At 56.3% G+C, this 14,228-nt stretch overlaps 6 protein-coding genes across 6 annotated transcripts; 3 read left to right on the forward strand and 3 right to left on the reverse strand.

Moving 5' to 3' along the window:
• Window positions 1-486: 486 nt before the first annotated feature.
• Window positions 487-3,223, forward strand: BU26DRAFT_536056 (uncharacterized protein; the record flags this gene model as incomplete). Its single annotated transcript, XM_033831325.1, has 2 exons — window positions 487-944; window positions 1,013-3,223. Exons 1-2 carry the CDS (start codon window positions 726-728, stop codon window positions 3,221-3,223), a joined length of 2,430 nt encoding a protein of 809 aa, XP_033690530.1. The 5' UTR covers window positions 487-725.
• A 167-nt stretch (window positions 3,224-3,390) lies between these two features.
• BU26DRAFT_443642 (uncharacterized protein) lies at window positions 3,391-4,874 on the reverse strand. The gene is made up of 3 exons (XM_033824545.1): window positions 4,199-4,874; window positions 3,823-4,146; window positions 3,391-3,772 (listed from the first exon to the last, which is right to left on the reverse strand). Exons 1-3 carry the CDS (start codon window positions 4,769-4,771, stop codon window positions 3,689-3,691), a joined length of 981 nt encoding a protein of 326 aa, XP_033690531.1. The 5' UTR covers window positions 4,772-4,874; the 3' UTR covers window positions 3,391-3,688.
• Window positions 4,875-4,982: 108 nt separating this feature from the next.
• Window positions 4,983-6,913, reverse strand: BU26DRAFT_512500 (branched-chain-amino-acid aminotransferase). Its single transcript, XM_033827392.1, has 4 exons — window positions 6,420-6,913; window positions 6,075-6,372; window positions 5,326-6,024; window positions 4,983-5,274 (listed from the first exon to the last, which is right to left on the reverse strand). The coding sequence occupies exons 1-4, from the start codon at window positions 6,661-6,663 to the stop codon at window positions 5,256-5,258; spliced, it is 1,260 nt and encodes a 419-aa protein (XP_033690532.1). The 5' UTR covers window positions 6,664-6,913; the 3' UTR covers window positions 4,983-5,255.
• Window positions 6,914-7,302: 389 nt separating this feature from the next.
• On the forward strand, window positions 7,303-10,358 carry BU26DRAFT_415391 (protein kinase-like protein Scy1; the record flags this gene model as incomplete). The annotated part of the gene is made up of 3 exons (XM_033823110.1): window positions 7,303-7,920; window positions 7,972-9,183; window positions 9,234-10,358. 3 exons carry the CDS (start codon window positions 7,303-7,305, stop codon window positions 10,356-10,358), a joined length of 2,955 nt encoding a protein of 984 aa, XP_033690533.1.
• A 199-nt stretch (window positions 10,359-10,557) lies between these two features.
• On the reverse strand, window positions 10,558-11,425 carry BU26DRAFT_1521 (uncharacterized protein). The gene has a single exon (XM_033820001.1). It carries the CDS (start codon window positions 11,243-11,245, stop codon window positions 10,757-10,759), a length of 489 nt encoding a protein of 162 aa, XP_033690534.1. The 5' UTR covers window positions 11,246-11,425; the 3' UTR covers window positions 10,558-10,756.
• A 346-nt stretch (window positions 11,426-11,771) lies between these two features.
• BU26DRAFT_512502 (uncharacterized protein) lies at window positions 11,772-14,225 on the forward strand. Its single transcript, XM_033827393.1, has 4 exons — window positions 11,772-12,412; window positions 12,499-12,641; window positions 12,690-12,816; window positions 12,864-14,225. The coding sequence occupies exons 1-4, from the start codon at window positions 12,164-12,166 to the stop codon at window positions 13,863-13,865; spliced, it is 1,521 nt and encodes a 506-aa protein (XP_033690535.1). The 5' UTR covers window positions 11,772-12,163; the 3' UTR covers window positions 13,866-14,225.
• The last annotated feature ends 3 nt before the right edge of the window (window positions 14,226-14,228 follow it).

Consider the following 14,228-nt stretch of genomic DNA (forward strand, 5'->3'; position numbering starts at 1 on the left):
ACACAAGCTACTTCGCTACCGCTCGCTACAGATACCCGACGCTCACCGGCGTCAACACCTCCACCTCATTCCGCCCTTGTATATAGCCATCTTCTCTCCGCGCTCTCTACACGGCGGTCTAGACTGCGCGGCTCCTCTTTTTTCTTGCCTCTCCTTGGTAACTCGTTTCCTTCGATTCTCTATTGTTGCATGCCCTTTGTTCATATCCACTCTCGCGGCTGCATTTTCTGTCATGGCGTCTGCAGATGGAAAGAACTTTGTAGCTAATCAGCGAGCTGCGTTGCTCGCAGCACCATGTCCGTTGTGGACGCGTTAACTCGTAATGAACCGATTGAGATCTCCAAACCAAAGCCAGCCGTACAGTTACCTGACCGTGATGTAGAGCAAGTGAGAACGTTAAAAGTCGCGATGCGCGCTTGAACGGGCTAGCTCCCTGCCCACTAGCGCGTTCGTCGATCGACGCCGCGTCTTCCATGCACCCTTATCTTTATCTCCCCTCCAACCCTCCCACAATCTGGACCAGCCGCCTCCCAAGACACTCCTACCAAATACCAGCGGAGCTTTCTCCGCGGATAGATACGCTGCAGGGTTTAGACACGCTGTCGCTGCAGTCGTGCGTCACAGCCTAGCTTTTGCTATCTCAATCCAATCTGCACGACGCCCCATGGCATTCTCTTCTTCTCCATTGCCCTTCGGGCGCGAGACTCCCTGCCGTCGGTCGAAAAATGCCCGTAGACGCGGAGTCGGCGACTGAGCGTACTGCTCTCCTCTACCATGTAGCCAACGACCGGCGGTTATCGCAGCTGCAACATGAGCAAGATGCGGAGGCTCAGAGTATCATTTCGTCCGCCGTGACGAAGGAGGAGCAGGCGATGGCTGGGAGTACGGTCGGAGAGAGGCTGCCGTACAATGATTATACGACCATTGACTGGTTACACGACCTGGTGCCCATACCCCTAACCCCATTGCTTTGCTAGGAGCACTTCAGGCAGCGAACTGATGGCCCGTCCAGGTCAAAGACTCGTACCGCTTCCGCTATATTCAATCACGCAGAGGTCTAAGATACAATGCAATTTCCATGTTCGAAGCCTGCTCGGGCTGGATAGCGGTTGTCATTGTTGGCGCATTGACCGCATGCGTAGCCTTCGTCGTCGACGTCGCTGTAGCTACGGTCTCAGATTGGAAATTGGGATATTGCACTAAAAACCCATTGCTCAGTCGAGAAGCTTGCTGTGAGGATAGGACACCATTACTTGCTACTAGATCTGAATTGGCGGACCAATGCAAGGACTTCCATCTCTGGACAAACAACTACGCCGGTTCATTTGCGATATACGTCAGCATGGCCTTAGCGTTTGGGATCATCAGCTCCTCAGCGACTTTGCTCACTAGTGGCTCCCTACCCGCTGCATCGTTCGAGCCCTCTCCTAAAGACGATTCCTCACGCACTTCGAAGCCAGCAGCAGCTGGAAAGAAAATGTACATGGCAGCGGGCAGCGGCATCCCCGAGATCAAGACCATCCTCTCCGGCTTCGTTATCCCGAATTTCCTCTCCCTCCGCGTGCTCCTCGTCAAAGCCTTCGGCGCCGTCTTCGCGGTATCAACAGGCATGTGTCTGGGAAAAGAAGGGCCCTTCGTACACATCTCGACATGTGTGGGATACATTGTAGGAAATTGGTTCCCCAAATACAAAAACAATGGGCGCAAGATGCGGGAACTGCTCTCCTCGGCTTGCGCCAGCGGTCTAAGCGTAGCCTTTGGTGCTCCGATCGGCGGCGTGCTGTTCAGCTACGAGGAGATCAGCACCTATTTCCCGCGGAAAGTGCTCTGGCGCGCATTCCTCTGCTCTCTTTTCGCCGCCATCATTCTGAAAGCACTGAACCCGACTGGGACGGGCAAACTGGTCCTCTTCGAAACGAACTATGGCACCGACTACCAGCCCATCCACTACTTCGTCTTCATCGTGCTTGGCATCGCGGGCGGCATCTTCGGCGGCCTCTTCTGCAAATTCAATTTCCTCTGGTCGAAATGGTTCCGCTCCTTCTCCCTCATCAAGAACAATCCCGTTCTCGAAGTCTTCCTTGTCGTTCTGGCTACCACATTACTCCAGTTCCCGAACCCACTGACCCGCGAACCGGGAGATGTCATCATCAAGAACTTGCTCGTTGACTGCAACGCAGGCAGTGAGTCTGCGCGCTCCTGGGTCTGCCGGAACGAGGACACAGGCGTGGATGTGGGGAAGGTGAACTGGGCGTACACCGCCTACCTCATCTACGGCACCATCACCAAGCTCGTCCTAACGATCATAACCTTTGGCTGCAAGGTCCCCAGCGGCGTCATTATCCCCGCGCTAGACGCAGGCGCGCTGTTCGGCCGCCTCATCGGCCAGTCTATAACCACCATCTCTCCCGGTATCTTCGCCATGGTCGGTGCCGCCGCCTTTCTCGCGGGCGTGTGCAGAATGACAATCTCCTTGGCAGTGATCATGTTCGAGCTGACGGGGCAGCTTGAATACGTGGTCCCGCACATGATCGCTATCCTTGTTGCGAAATGGGTCGCGGACGCTATTTCCTCGGAAGGCGTCTACGATCTCGCGCAGACGGTTCTCGGACACCCGTTTCTGGACCCGGATCTCGCCATCTCCATCGTCCGACAGAGGAATCTCCTAGTGGAAGTCTTGATCCCACCGAAGCAGACCATGGACGAGGTAACCGTACACGTGCCGCCTTCTAACAAGGTCCCCTACGCCCTCCTCCAGCACAAACTCACGCAGCTCCACGCGCGGGGTCTCATGGACGCCGGCCTCGTGCTCGTGCAATCCCACTCCTCGCACCACCATCATACTTCGCTTCCCATGCTGCAGGGCTACATCTCGCAAGCCGAGCTCGAATTCGGGCTCACGAAGCTGCTTGCTCACCACCCCCCTTCTGACCCACCTCCTCACCACTCGGACAATGAGTTTCAGATCCGGCTGCTCGGGCACCTGGTGGACGACGATCCCGCGCCAGAGACCTTGGAGGTGGACCTGACGCCGTTTGTGGATAGGACTCCACTCAGTATTTGCGCCAAGGCGCCGTTGGAATATGCGGTCGAGATGTTTAGTAAGTTGGGATTGCGGTATTTGTGCGTTACAGAGGAAGGGACGGGAGCGTTGGTGGGCGTTGTAATCAAGAAGAGGTTAGTGGGATACTTGGAGAAGTTGAAGGAAAGTCATGATGAATGAGCGGATTGGAAGGCCGATTGGGGCCCAAGATACCATTGTTTCCACCGTTATTCTTCTCGCTCAGCCTTTTCGGATACGCGCGCCTCAGCAATGGAAGCAGTTCATAGCAGCTAGGGCCATCACAATAATTGTGGCATTTAGTTCTACATGGTACCCTACAGTTCCCACATGACTAGAATGTGCCAAAAACCCAAGACAAGGACAAGGCGTTACCAAGTCTTTGCCCTAGCGACGAAACGATCCATGTCCAGACATTTCCCGTTCGTCTTCACGCTCCGACTCATACACCGCGTCGCGGAACACCCAGACACCCAAAGACAAAGGGAAGCCGCCAGGCGAGGCTAAGCTGAGCATGGACAAAGATCCGCGCCGGAACCGGTACGACCACCAAGAGACCAAAGGGCTACGGCACATGCGCTAAGGAGACAGTGATGGCAGGGAAAAGGGGGGGGAGAAGAGGACCGATCACGCCGCTGGTGCATGGCCGTACGTGCTCTGGTACTCCTTCTCGTATCTAGCTTTGTCGGCAAGGTACACGTCCTCGTATTTCTACAACGCGGTTAGCAAGACACTCAACTAGTACAATCATCCGATCTCACCTTCTTCTCGCTCGCACTCAGCGCTTTCCATTCCTGGCCGCAGAGCTTGGCGGCGGCACCAATGGTTATGCCCTTGAAATCCCCACTGGAACGGCGCTCGACGGTGAAAGCAGCGAATGGCCTAATGGCCGGCTTGACGAGCCGGTCATCCTTCAGCTTCGTCGTGTAGGAAGGCCGAGACTTGTATACGCCCTTGAGCTTCCGTCGAAGGTAGCTGCGTGCCAGGTTGGCCATGCGGATCTGCTCGGGCGTGTGGCTGCGGATCCAGGCGGCGTATTCTGCTCGCCTGGCGGCCGTCTTCTCGTTGGCAAGGTGGTTGTAGTGCTGTAGCAGCGCGTGTCAGTCACGAACTGTATGCGCGTGGCCCCTGGCTTACCTCCTTCTCTGCCGGAGTCAACGCCTTGTACTTGGCGGCAGCTTCCGCAAGCCTCCCTCTGTCTGCGGCCCCGGTTCTACCGGCCAACGCCTCGCCCACGAAGACCTGCCAGGCTTGCACCGCGTGCGGCGTGCATGGCTCCTTCAGCGCTCGCTTCTTGTACTCGCTGAGGGTCGCCTTCTCCTTTTCCTCCGCGGTCTTCTTCACACGTCTAGGTTTCTTCGGCGCGGCCTTTTTCTTCGCGGCGGCTTTCCTCTTCGGCTTCGCCTTCGGCTTCGCCGCTGCAGCCTTCTTGACGGACTTCTTGGCGGGCGTCTTCTTTGCGGCTGTTTTCTTCACGTCGCGCTTCACCTTTGCGGTGGGCTTTGTTGCGCGCGCCGCCGTGGCGTAGGAGCGGCGGGATTCGTACAGCGCAGCCTTGTAGGCGCGTGAGAGGGCGCAGACGGTCGGCGGGGCGAGCCCATTGCGAGAGAGCGTGCTGCGTTGGAGAAGGCGGGCGAGCTGCGAGAGGTCCTGTGTTGATGCTTTGGGTACATCGGCTGCCAAGCGGCAGAGAAGGCCGCGAGCCAGCATCGCGATTGGTGCGTGAGGCGTGTTGTTTTGCGCGGGTCGGGTCGCGAAGATGGTCTTGCAGCTGGGAGCGGGCAATTGGGCGGCGTTGGGCGACGGTGGTGGGGATGGAGTGCGCGTGATGCGCGATGAGACAGCTGGGCAGGAACAGGAAGGGAGGCTGGGAGCTCGGAGCTTGGGGGCTGCCCCGTGCGCCTCTTTCCCGATTGGGCTACGTCACAGCAAGCCTCAGGCACGCTGCAGCGCTCGCGGGCACAGGCAAAGAGGAAGCAATTCTGACCAGGCATATTCCCTATCAAGTGCCAGGCCTCCTCTGAGTATACGCTCTTTCGCTGGAAACGTCCGCCCGCTTGTACGTCGCTCCACGTGGTATTTTCAGAAATGGAAAACCTTCTCCCGTCTACAAGCCCTACCCTCCCCGACACGACGGGAGCTGGAGGCGTCCCCTCGTTGCTCTAATGCTGCAATCTATATGCGCTGCCAGCCTCTATTGGGGCACTGTGTAGCTACTTCAAATTAGTAGCCGTCCACAACAGGAACCATTTGGGCACGCTCACCTCCAAGGATGCTTCTCATCACCATATTGAATAGCCTCTATCCAGTCCTTGACCTGCTGGGTAAGTGGGCCGCACTCGACATGGTCCGGAAGGCCACACTCAACAAGACGCCCTTTCCAGCTGATTCGTCGCACAGGGCTGACGATTGCGGCAGTACCAGCGCCGAATACCTCCATCATGCGTCCCTCGTCGGAGGCATCAGCAAGCTCCTTCATCGTGAACTTGCGCTCCAGCACCTTCCAGCCCTGGGGCTCAAGGCGCTCCCGCGCAAGGCAAAGGACAGAGTCTCGCGTGACGCCTTCCAGGATGGTGCCATCCAGCGGCGCAGTCAGCAGCTCCGGCTGCCCAGTCTCCTTGTTCCTGATGGCTGCGAAGAGATTCATGGTGCCGACCTCAGTCACATATTCCTCCTCTCCGAACAACCAGAGGTTTTGGTGGAAGCCCCTGCTGGCTGCCTGCATCTGGGGGACGATGCAGGGCGCGTAGTTGGCTCCAAGCTTCTTGTCTCCAACCCCTCCTGGCCATGCTCGCACAGCATAGTCTGTAGCTTCCAATGACACAGCCTTGAATCCAGTCGGGTAGTATGGGCCCACGGGCGATGCAATCACGAAGAGCAGGGCGGAGGCAGGTGGACCAACGCCGAGCGTGCGCTGGGTACCGATTAGGGTCGGGCGGAGGTACAGCGAGTAACCGCGCGCTCTGAGACGTCGTCAGTGGGCAATGTGGAGAAGACGCAACGCCACACTCACTGTGGGATAAATCGCTCATCCAACTTGACAAACCTGCCAATGAGGTCAATCATGGCATCGCCGTCAAACGTGGGTAGCGCAATCCGTGCAGCGGACTTGTTCAATCGCGCCATGTTTTTGTCCGGACGGAACAACCTGATACCACCATTCTTGTCCTTGTATGCCTTCATTCCCTCGAAGCACTCAAATGCGTAGTGGAAGACGCAGGTCGCCGGATCGAGACTAAGGTTCTGGTACGGAGTGATGCGGGCTGGTAGCCATCCTTCTGATGCTGTCCATTCAAGCGAGAGCATATGATCTGGGTGCTGTTAGTCGCACACTGTGACCCGCTGTTGGGGCTCCCACCTGTAAAGTTGCGCCCAAATATCAGCTCCTCCGGGGGCAGCAATGCCTTGGGTGTCGTGGTCTTGGTGATGGTGAGCTTTGAAGGGTCAATATCCTGAATGGTCGTCCCGACTGAAGCGTCAGCGTGGATGCTGTAAGCTCGCTGGCTCCGACATCGCAGTGATGCGCCCAGGGCGGCAGCAATTGAACGAGAGGAGGAATGGGACAGCGCAGAAAGCAACCGTAATGACCTTTGCTGGAGCATTCTGAAAGAGTACACTGAAAGACAATTGCAGCAAAGGTGGCGTCTGGGGGAAAACGAGAGCAGAAGAAGGTGATTGCCAGGGGACAGATTATTTCGAAAACGAAGCCGAAGCTGACCGCGCGGAGACGTCAACTGCTCCCCGATAACGGTTGCCCCCAATCGGACGGCAGCAATCAATGCGAAAGGGCGCAATTGATTACTATACGCATTCTGTGCGGATACAAGAGGTTATTCACGTGTGCTAGTTCAGGTACCATTGCTGGTGCGGGTCTGGTCGCAGAAACGGCATTTCGCACCCGCTTAGTCATGCAATGTGGCGGCGAGGGTCGTTCGTCGAACACGATGTCGCGTGGGGCTGGCAGCACCGCTTTGTTATTCTTTTGCCGTTCAAGGCCATCTTCGAACTCCACACAGCTACCCAGCTGCTATAGCAGTGAACCCAGTGGCAAGACAGATCCCGAAAACGATGCCTTGTGTTGGATAGACTGAGCCTGTGCGCGACTGCTCAGCTGCTACTGTGCTACCGTGCATGGTCTCAGAATCCCCCTACGCAACACCTCCCTTTCGCGCATCCGAATACCGGTCCATGACGTCCCCGCTTGACGCCGCAAGCATCGTCGCGCGGGCGACTCGGACACTATGTTCTCCAAATTCGCGTCCGACTTATCCAAGTCGCTCTCTTCGAATATCTCGTCCAACTACTCGCTGAGCCAGCAACCGACAGGACACTCAGGGCCATGGAAGATATACGATGCGAAGAAGAAGTCCACAGGCAAGGCGGCATCCGTGTTCGTCTTTGAGAAAAAGGCTCTAGAGCCCCCAGGAGGCGGAAGCCTCGGCGGACGGTCTAGCGGTTCTGCGCTCAAGAGAGCACAAGAGGAGGTGGTGGAGAGACTCAGGAAAGAGGCCAGTTCGCTGGCACGGCTACGCCATCCCAGCATTCTAGAGCTGGTGGAACCGATAGAAGAGACACGTGGCGGAGGACTGATGTTCGCTACGGAGCCCGTCACAGCGTCGTTGGCCGGCTTACTCCAGGAGAAGGATGAGCAAGAGAAGGCCGGAGGTGTGGGGGGACGCCGCAGTCGATATGTCATCGAGGATGCTGACGGGCAGAAGCGGAGACGAGAGCTAGAGATTGACGAGCTCGAGATACAAAAGGGTCTGCTACAGATTGCGAAAGGGCTTGAGTTTCTGCACGAAAGCGCTGGCTTGGTGCATGCCAACCTAACACCGGAGGCTATCTTCGTCAATGCTAAAGTAGGCAATACCACGTCTATGTTCTTGATACGGTACTGATCTTCGTGACAGTCAGATTGGAAGATATCTGGACTCTCCTTCTGTACCCCGCCCGAGAACTCCACCAAACCAACGTCCGTGTCACCCATCTCCCTCGCCGAAGCTCTAAACTACGACGCGCGATTGCCACCATACGTCCAGTTGAATCTGGACTACACATCTCCGGATTTTGTCGTGGATGGAAATGTTACACCAGCAGCAGACATGTTCTCGCTCGGCATGCTCATCATCGCCCTGTACAACTCGCCGCACAAGAGTCCTATGGAGTTCCATGGAAGCCAATCCTCCTACAAGCGAGCGTTCTCATCCTCAGCATCGGTTCCAAACAGAACCAATAACTTCATGTGCTCGCAGTCGATGCCGCGAGACGTTGTGACCGGCGTGCTGGATCGACTGATAACTAGGCGGCCTGCACAAAGATTAGATGCCCGAGAGTTCCAACAAGCTCAGTACTTTGACAACATCCTTGTGTCGACGATTCGCTTCCTGGACTCGTTACCCGCCAAAACACCGAATGAGAAGTCCCAGTTTATGCGAGGACTGCCAAGGATATTAAAGGACTTCCCCAAGTCGGTCATGGAGAAGAAAGTTCTGCCTGCGCTCCTAGAGGAGATGAAGGATCGCGAACTGCTTGCATTGGTCCTCCAAAATGCGTTCAAGATTGTGATAATGCTTCCATCAGGGAAACGAGCATTCACGGAGAAGGTCGTCCCGAAACTGCGAGAAACATTCTTGTCACATCCGAAGGGCCACCCGCAAGAGAGAGACAGCCTGAAAGAAGCGGGTTTGATGATTGTGCTTGAGAACATGACAGTGGCCGTGGACAACTGTGGAGGGAAAGAGTTCAAGGACGACATACTCCCCATTGTCAATTACGCGCTCGAATCTCCCACTCACTCTTTGGTTGACGCTGCTCTACGAACGCTTCCAGTCGTCCTCCCCATTCTGGACTTCTCCACAATAAAGAACGAGCTTTTTCCAGTCATCGCCACGATATTTGCCAAAACTAGCAGCATGGGTATCAAGATTCGAGGCCTGGAAGCTTTCAAGACTCTTTGTGGAGGTGCTAGCAAGGAGCATGATGGTATGCAGGGAGACGGCCTCACAGGAATGGTTGAAGCACCAAAGGCAAAGAGCAACGTCTCGATCCTGGACAAATATACGATACAGGAAAAGGTTGTTCCGCTGCTTCGCGGCATAAAAACTAAGGAGCCTGCTGTTATGGTAAGCGCTCCGGAATTCTGAGTTTTGCTCGCTTACTGATATTCATTCAGATGGCTGCCCTCGATGTATTCAAGGCTATTGGAAACCAAATCGACAGCGACTTCCTCGCTATTGATGTCTTACCCATCCTCTGGCAATTCAGCCTTGGTCCTCTACTCAATCTTTCGCAGTTTCAAGCTTACATGCTGCTCATCAAGTCGCTTTCTGCACGGGTGGAAAACGAGCATACTCGGAAACTCCAGGAGCTCGGTGCAAGCAGCGCTCCGGCCACGTCGCGCAACGAATTCATGAGCTTCGCTGGGATCAGTGGGACCAATGGCTTGGACGCGACAAATGGCACTGGAGAAGCCGACTTCGAAGCTCTTGTCCGTGGCAACGGCGGTACGTCCAAGGGAGCTGACATGCTCGGTGGCGATCCGTGGGCTAATGCTCCACCGTCTGCCTCTTCGTCTACCACCTTGCCCTCTCGACCCTCCAACAATCGTGGGCGCTCCGCCAACAATGCTTCTCCCGCACCGGCCTTCTCGTGGTCCAGCCCCCCTGTGTCTCCGCCGCCCACGAACCTCGCCGCGCTGCAAGCGACGGGCAGAACGATCACACCGGACAACACAATGACCTCACTCAACTCGGCCTTCCCGGCTATGGCTCCAGTCAATCCTGGAATCGGAAGCTCTTCATTCTCTCAACCACAACAGAAGCCAGCAATTGGCGTGAATAACATGGTGTCCCCCACCGCAACTACACCCTCTTATAACACGCAAAGCAGCAGCATCGGCTGGAGCACAACCGCCGGAGCCTCATCACGCACTTCGAATCCTTGGGGAGGAACATCAACTACTACTACACCATCGAGTAATCTCTCAAATTTCTCGATAGCTCCGCTGGCCTCTCAAACGCAGCCACAGCAACAAAGTAATCCATACTCAGCATTCAGCATCGCGCCACCTCCCTTGAAACCCACAAGCTCATTCGGCATCGCACCTCCACCTAGCTCTGGGAATAACTCATTCAGTATCGCGCCGCCACCAAGTATGGGGTCCCGGATGGGGAGTGCGGGTAGCGGGCTGAACATGAGTAGCATGGCAGCCCGAATGGCGCAAAATCAACCCCAGACTCGTCAGAACCAACAGAAACCCAACAACCAGGGCTGGAGCACGGGAGACAGCCTAATCTGATATTTCAGTTTTCCAGCTTGCGCTTTAGCGGCAGCATTTTGGCGTTTTGTGATAGACTTTGGGATAGGGTGGGATTGGGAAAGCGAGCCTTAACTGGGTTGCCCACCGAGGGGTAGGTGCGGCTGAGGGGAGATGGTGGTCAGATACGCGAATTCCTTTCTATGATACCAAGCTGTTGACTCGCGCAGTCGTAAGCCTTATCCTTCCTCCGCACTGCGGGCGCAAAAAGCAATGAAGCGGCTGCTCGCGTGATTGTGGGGATGCACTGTCACCCTCGGGAGTAACGGCCTCCAGAAGCTAAGGTCCTGCCGCTCGATTGCGTTCTCAAGCTGACTGGCATGGATACTTGGGCAATATATGGCAGGAGGTGAAGCTGATCGAGTACGCTCCCTTGAGCACTACTCGTCGCACTTGTCGTCGCTCGGCCCATCGTGCGAGCAACCGAGAGCGTTTGCGGGGATGGAGATGGCACATGGTCTATCTTGGTGGCCTCGAGGAGTTTTTGAGTGTTTTAGTTCCCAGTCTGTGCATCCGGAACAGGCGGCATATGGCTCCCCAGTGAACTTGCAGGTCACGCGACAGCCCCTACGTGCATTCTGCGACGCCGCTGTGCACGACCAGAGGGAGGTTCCGCTGTCGCTAAGTCTTCCTTCTAGACTGCGTAGAAGATGCGCGGGGGACATCATCATGGCCCGGAATTTACGACACAGCACCATTGATTGCAGCTCGCATCTGGCCTGCGCAAAGGCCTTGTTCGCGTGATGCTCGTCCATCATGGCCGGAGAAAAGCAAAACAATGGGCTGAGGATTAGCATGCGGTAGCATCGCATTTGTCGAAATGGCCTAGGGCCGCTAGATGATGCCATCCAAACAAGCAATAACGCCATGGCAAAGCGTTACGGAACAAGAACAGCCAAGTTGGGTAAGCTCACAGTCCAAGATTCTCGGCTGAGCTTGGATGCGCCGCATGCGACGTCACTCAACCTCGCCTTCTCGACAAATTCTCACGTTACCGCTTCCGGGGCGGCACTGGGAGCAAGGCGGGCCTTGGGCAATTGAAGGGCCGCGTCGCAGCCCTCGGTCGGGGGCCTGGGGGCCGGAGAGGTCGTCGTCGGGGTTTGCTGATGGCGGCAGACGTGGGTGTTTGCGCCTTTTGGGCTGCTGGTGCTCACCGAGGTATACTGCCGCGCGAGGAGTGCTAGAGATGACTTGACGCCACGCAGACGCGGCCTGCTGTCTCCGGCGGCATGGACGAGGCGCGCGCGCAGTTGGTTGAGCAGTTCGGAGCAGCCGAGCCTGCGCTGAGCGGCGCCACGATGATGGCACGGGCGAGGCGTAGCGGTCATCCGCGCGGGCGCAACAATCCAGTGAATGGGCTTTGTGCGGCGCAGGCGGGCCCCGATAGGCCGTTTGCGAAGCCGCAACCAGGGAAGGAGCGGCCCATCTCCACACCTTCCCAGGTTCGACGGCCGTGCCCACCCATGTGCTACAGTACAGTGCTACTTCGCCGGCGCCCGCTCTCCAACCCGCCGCCTTGGAGCTAGGCGGGACAGGCCCTGCACGTCCATCTCACTCTCGCTCATATCTAACATCCTTCACCCGCCCATTTAAAGCCCGCCTGTGCTACCATCCTTGACCGCCCCCAACCTGCTTGATCAACAGCCCGCACGCCGAGTGGATCCCCTCGCTGCGCGCACCCCCTCCACCACACAGCGGCTCAACAACAGGCCTTTAATGCTACCAGAAGCAAACTCTCGCCGTCCCTTCTACTACACTCCCTTGATCACCACGATCAGCACCGTAAAATGGCGCTAGGCTTCGGTTCCACGGCTGACAAGCCCACCGACAGCGACAGCAACGACGCCAAGAAGCCCGACGACTTCCAGGATGCCGAGAAGCAGGCGTCCATCGACGCTGAGCGGCGCGGCAGCAGGGTCGGCGGCGTCAACCGTCGTGACATGACCTCCGACGACGAGGCCAGCATCTCGGTCGGCAAGCAGATCGAGCTGGAGGCCGGCAATGCCATCCAGTACCGCACCTGCAGCTGGCCCAAAGTATGTTTCCTTACCCTCCGCCTATGGCGTGGTCTACTCTGAGTCTGTCATTCTTTTGGTTTTGACCGTACTGATTCCCCCTGCAGACGGCCGCTCTGCTGTTCTCTGAGTACATCTGTTTGGCTATCATGTCATTTCCATGGTCTTACTCTGTGCTCGGTCTTGTGCCGGGCTTGATCTTGACTGTCGTGGTGGCAGCTCTGGTCCTGTATACGTCCCTGACCTGCTGGTGAGCATCCCAATCGCAAGACTGACTACCATGTCTAACTCCCTACAGGGAGTTCTGTATGCGCCATCCCGAGATTCGCGACGTCTGTGACCTTGGTCAAATGATCTTCTACAACCACAAGGCGGCCTTCTGGTTTACCGCCGTCATGTTCATCCTGAACAATACCTTCATTCAGGTACTATTTTGCTCTACGGCTAACGGCCAAGAACTTACGTGTTTCAGGGTTTGCACTGTCTGGTCGGCGCCAAGTATCTCAACACCATTACTGGGCACTCCGTCTGTACCGTGGGGTTCTCCGCCATCGTCGCACTCATATCGTGGGTGTGCTCTCTGCCGCGAACCTTCAACACGCTCGCTAAGGCTGCCACTTTCTCCGCCCTCTTTACCTTCATTTCAGTCATGTTGGCTACTATCTTTGCTGGAATCGAGGACCACCCGACTGGCTATCCGGATCAGGGCGAGCCGATTGTTCTCGCGATCCCGGCTGCTGGAACGGGTTTCGTGATGGGAATGAACGCTTTCATGAACATCAGCTACACGTTCATCGGTCAGATTACGCTCCCAAGTTTCATTGCTGAGATGAAGGAACCCCGCGACTTCCCGAAGGCGCTCTGGGCCGTTACCATTGCCGAAGTATTCGTCTTCAGCTTGGTGGGAGCCATCGTGTACGCCTACACCGGTACCCAATACAACACGGCCCCAGCTTTCGGTTCGCTTGGCAATGAGACTTACCTCAAGGTCTCATTCTCTTTCATGATCCCGACCATCATCTTCCTGGGGGTGCTGTACGCCTCGGTGTCGGCTCGCTTCATCTTCTTCCGCTTCTTTAGCGGGTCGAAGCACATGAGCTCCCATACCGTGGTCGGCTGGGTCTCGTGGGCGGGCATTCTGGCCTGTCTCTGGTTCCTCGCGTTCATCATCGCCGAAGTCATTCCCTTCTTCTCGGACCTGCTGTCGCTGATGAGTGCGCTGTTCGATTCATTCTTCGGCTTCATCTTCTGGGGCGTGGCATATTTCCGCATGCGACAGAATGACTACGGACGCACCTACTTCAAGACCCGGGGCATTAGGGGGTGGCTCGGATTCCTCTTCAATGTGTGGCTCTGCATGGTTGGTGTGCTGTTTTTGACAGGCGGCACATACGCTACGGTCCAGAGCATCATCGACGGGTACAAGGCGGACAATTTCGGAGGAGCGTTTTCATGCGATAACAATGGGTTCTAGAGGATAGACGGAGATACATGGGAGGTTTTTGATTTTCTGTCGAAGACTATAGACCGTCTTCGGGGCTATTGGCGGTTGTCTTCGTTTTCGTTCCTTCTCGGGAGACTTTGGACTGTCTTCGGGTTTACGACAGCAGGAAGATCAAAAAAGGATCTACATGATTACAGGCGTCTGGGTGCGATAGAGGAGTCCACACCTACAAAAGTGGAATGAGGATACATACGGACTTGATGCTTCCAAACTCGGATTTCAAAGCTCTCAATTGCCGATGTTTCTCGATGCAGGATGCAGTTTCTGCCCGCTTGCCGCACCCAGACGTCGGGTGCAGCCACATGTCATGTGAAGCTATGACGTTTCGCTAGC

Source organism: Trematosphaeria pertusa (assembly GCF_010094035.1).
Source record: "Trematosphaeria pertusa strain CBS 122368 unplaced genomic scaffold BU26scaffold_1, whole genome shotgun sequence".
Classification (NCBI taxonomy): Eukaryota; Fungi; Ascomycota; class Dothideomycetes; order Pleosporales; family Trematosphaeriaceae; genus Trematosphaeria; species Trematosphaeria pertusa.

Coding starts and splice junctions, on each gene's coding strand:
- BU26DRAFT_1521 (XM_033820001.1), bottom strand. CDS start 11,245: ATGGCGTTATTGCTTGTTTGGATGGCATCATCTAGCGGCCCTAGGCCA.
- BU26DRAFT_512502 (XM_033827393.1), top strand. CDS start 12,164: ATGGCGCTAGGCTTCGGTTCCACGGCTGACAAGCCCACCGACAGCGAC. Junction 12,413..12,498: donor GCACCTGCAGCTGGCCCAAA/GTATGTTTCCTT, acceptor TTCCCCCTGCAG/ACGGCCGCTCTGCTGTTCTC. Junction 12,817..12,863: donor TGAACAATACCTTCATTCAG/GTACTATTTTGC, acceptor TACGTGTTTCAG/GGTTTGCACTGTCTGGTCGG.
- BU26DRAFT_443642 (XM_033824545.1), bottom strand. CDS start 4,771: ATGCTGGCTCGCGGCCTTCTCTGCCGCTTGGCAGCCGATGTACCCAAA. Junction 4,147..4,198: donor TGACTCCGGCAGAGAAGGAG/GTAAGCCAGGGG, acceptor GCGCTGCTACAG/CACTACAACCACCTTGCCAA. Junction 3,773..3,822: donor TGAGTGCGAGCGAGAAGAAG/GTGAGATCGGAT, acceptor ACCGCGTTGTAG/AAATACGAGGACGTGTACCT.
- BU26DRAFT_512500 (XM_033827392.1), bottom strand. CDS start 6,663: ATGCTCCAGCAAAGGTCATTACGGTTGCTTTCTGCGCTGTCCCATTCC. Junction 6,373..6,419: donor ATTTGGGCGCAACTTTACAG/GTGGGAGCCCCA, acceptor AACAGCACCCAG/ATCATATGCTCTCGCTTGAA. Junction 6,025..6,074: donor GATGAGCGATTTATCCCACA/GTGAGTGTGGCG, acceptor ACGACGTCTCAG/AGCGCGCGGTTACTCGCTGT.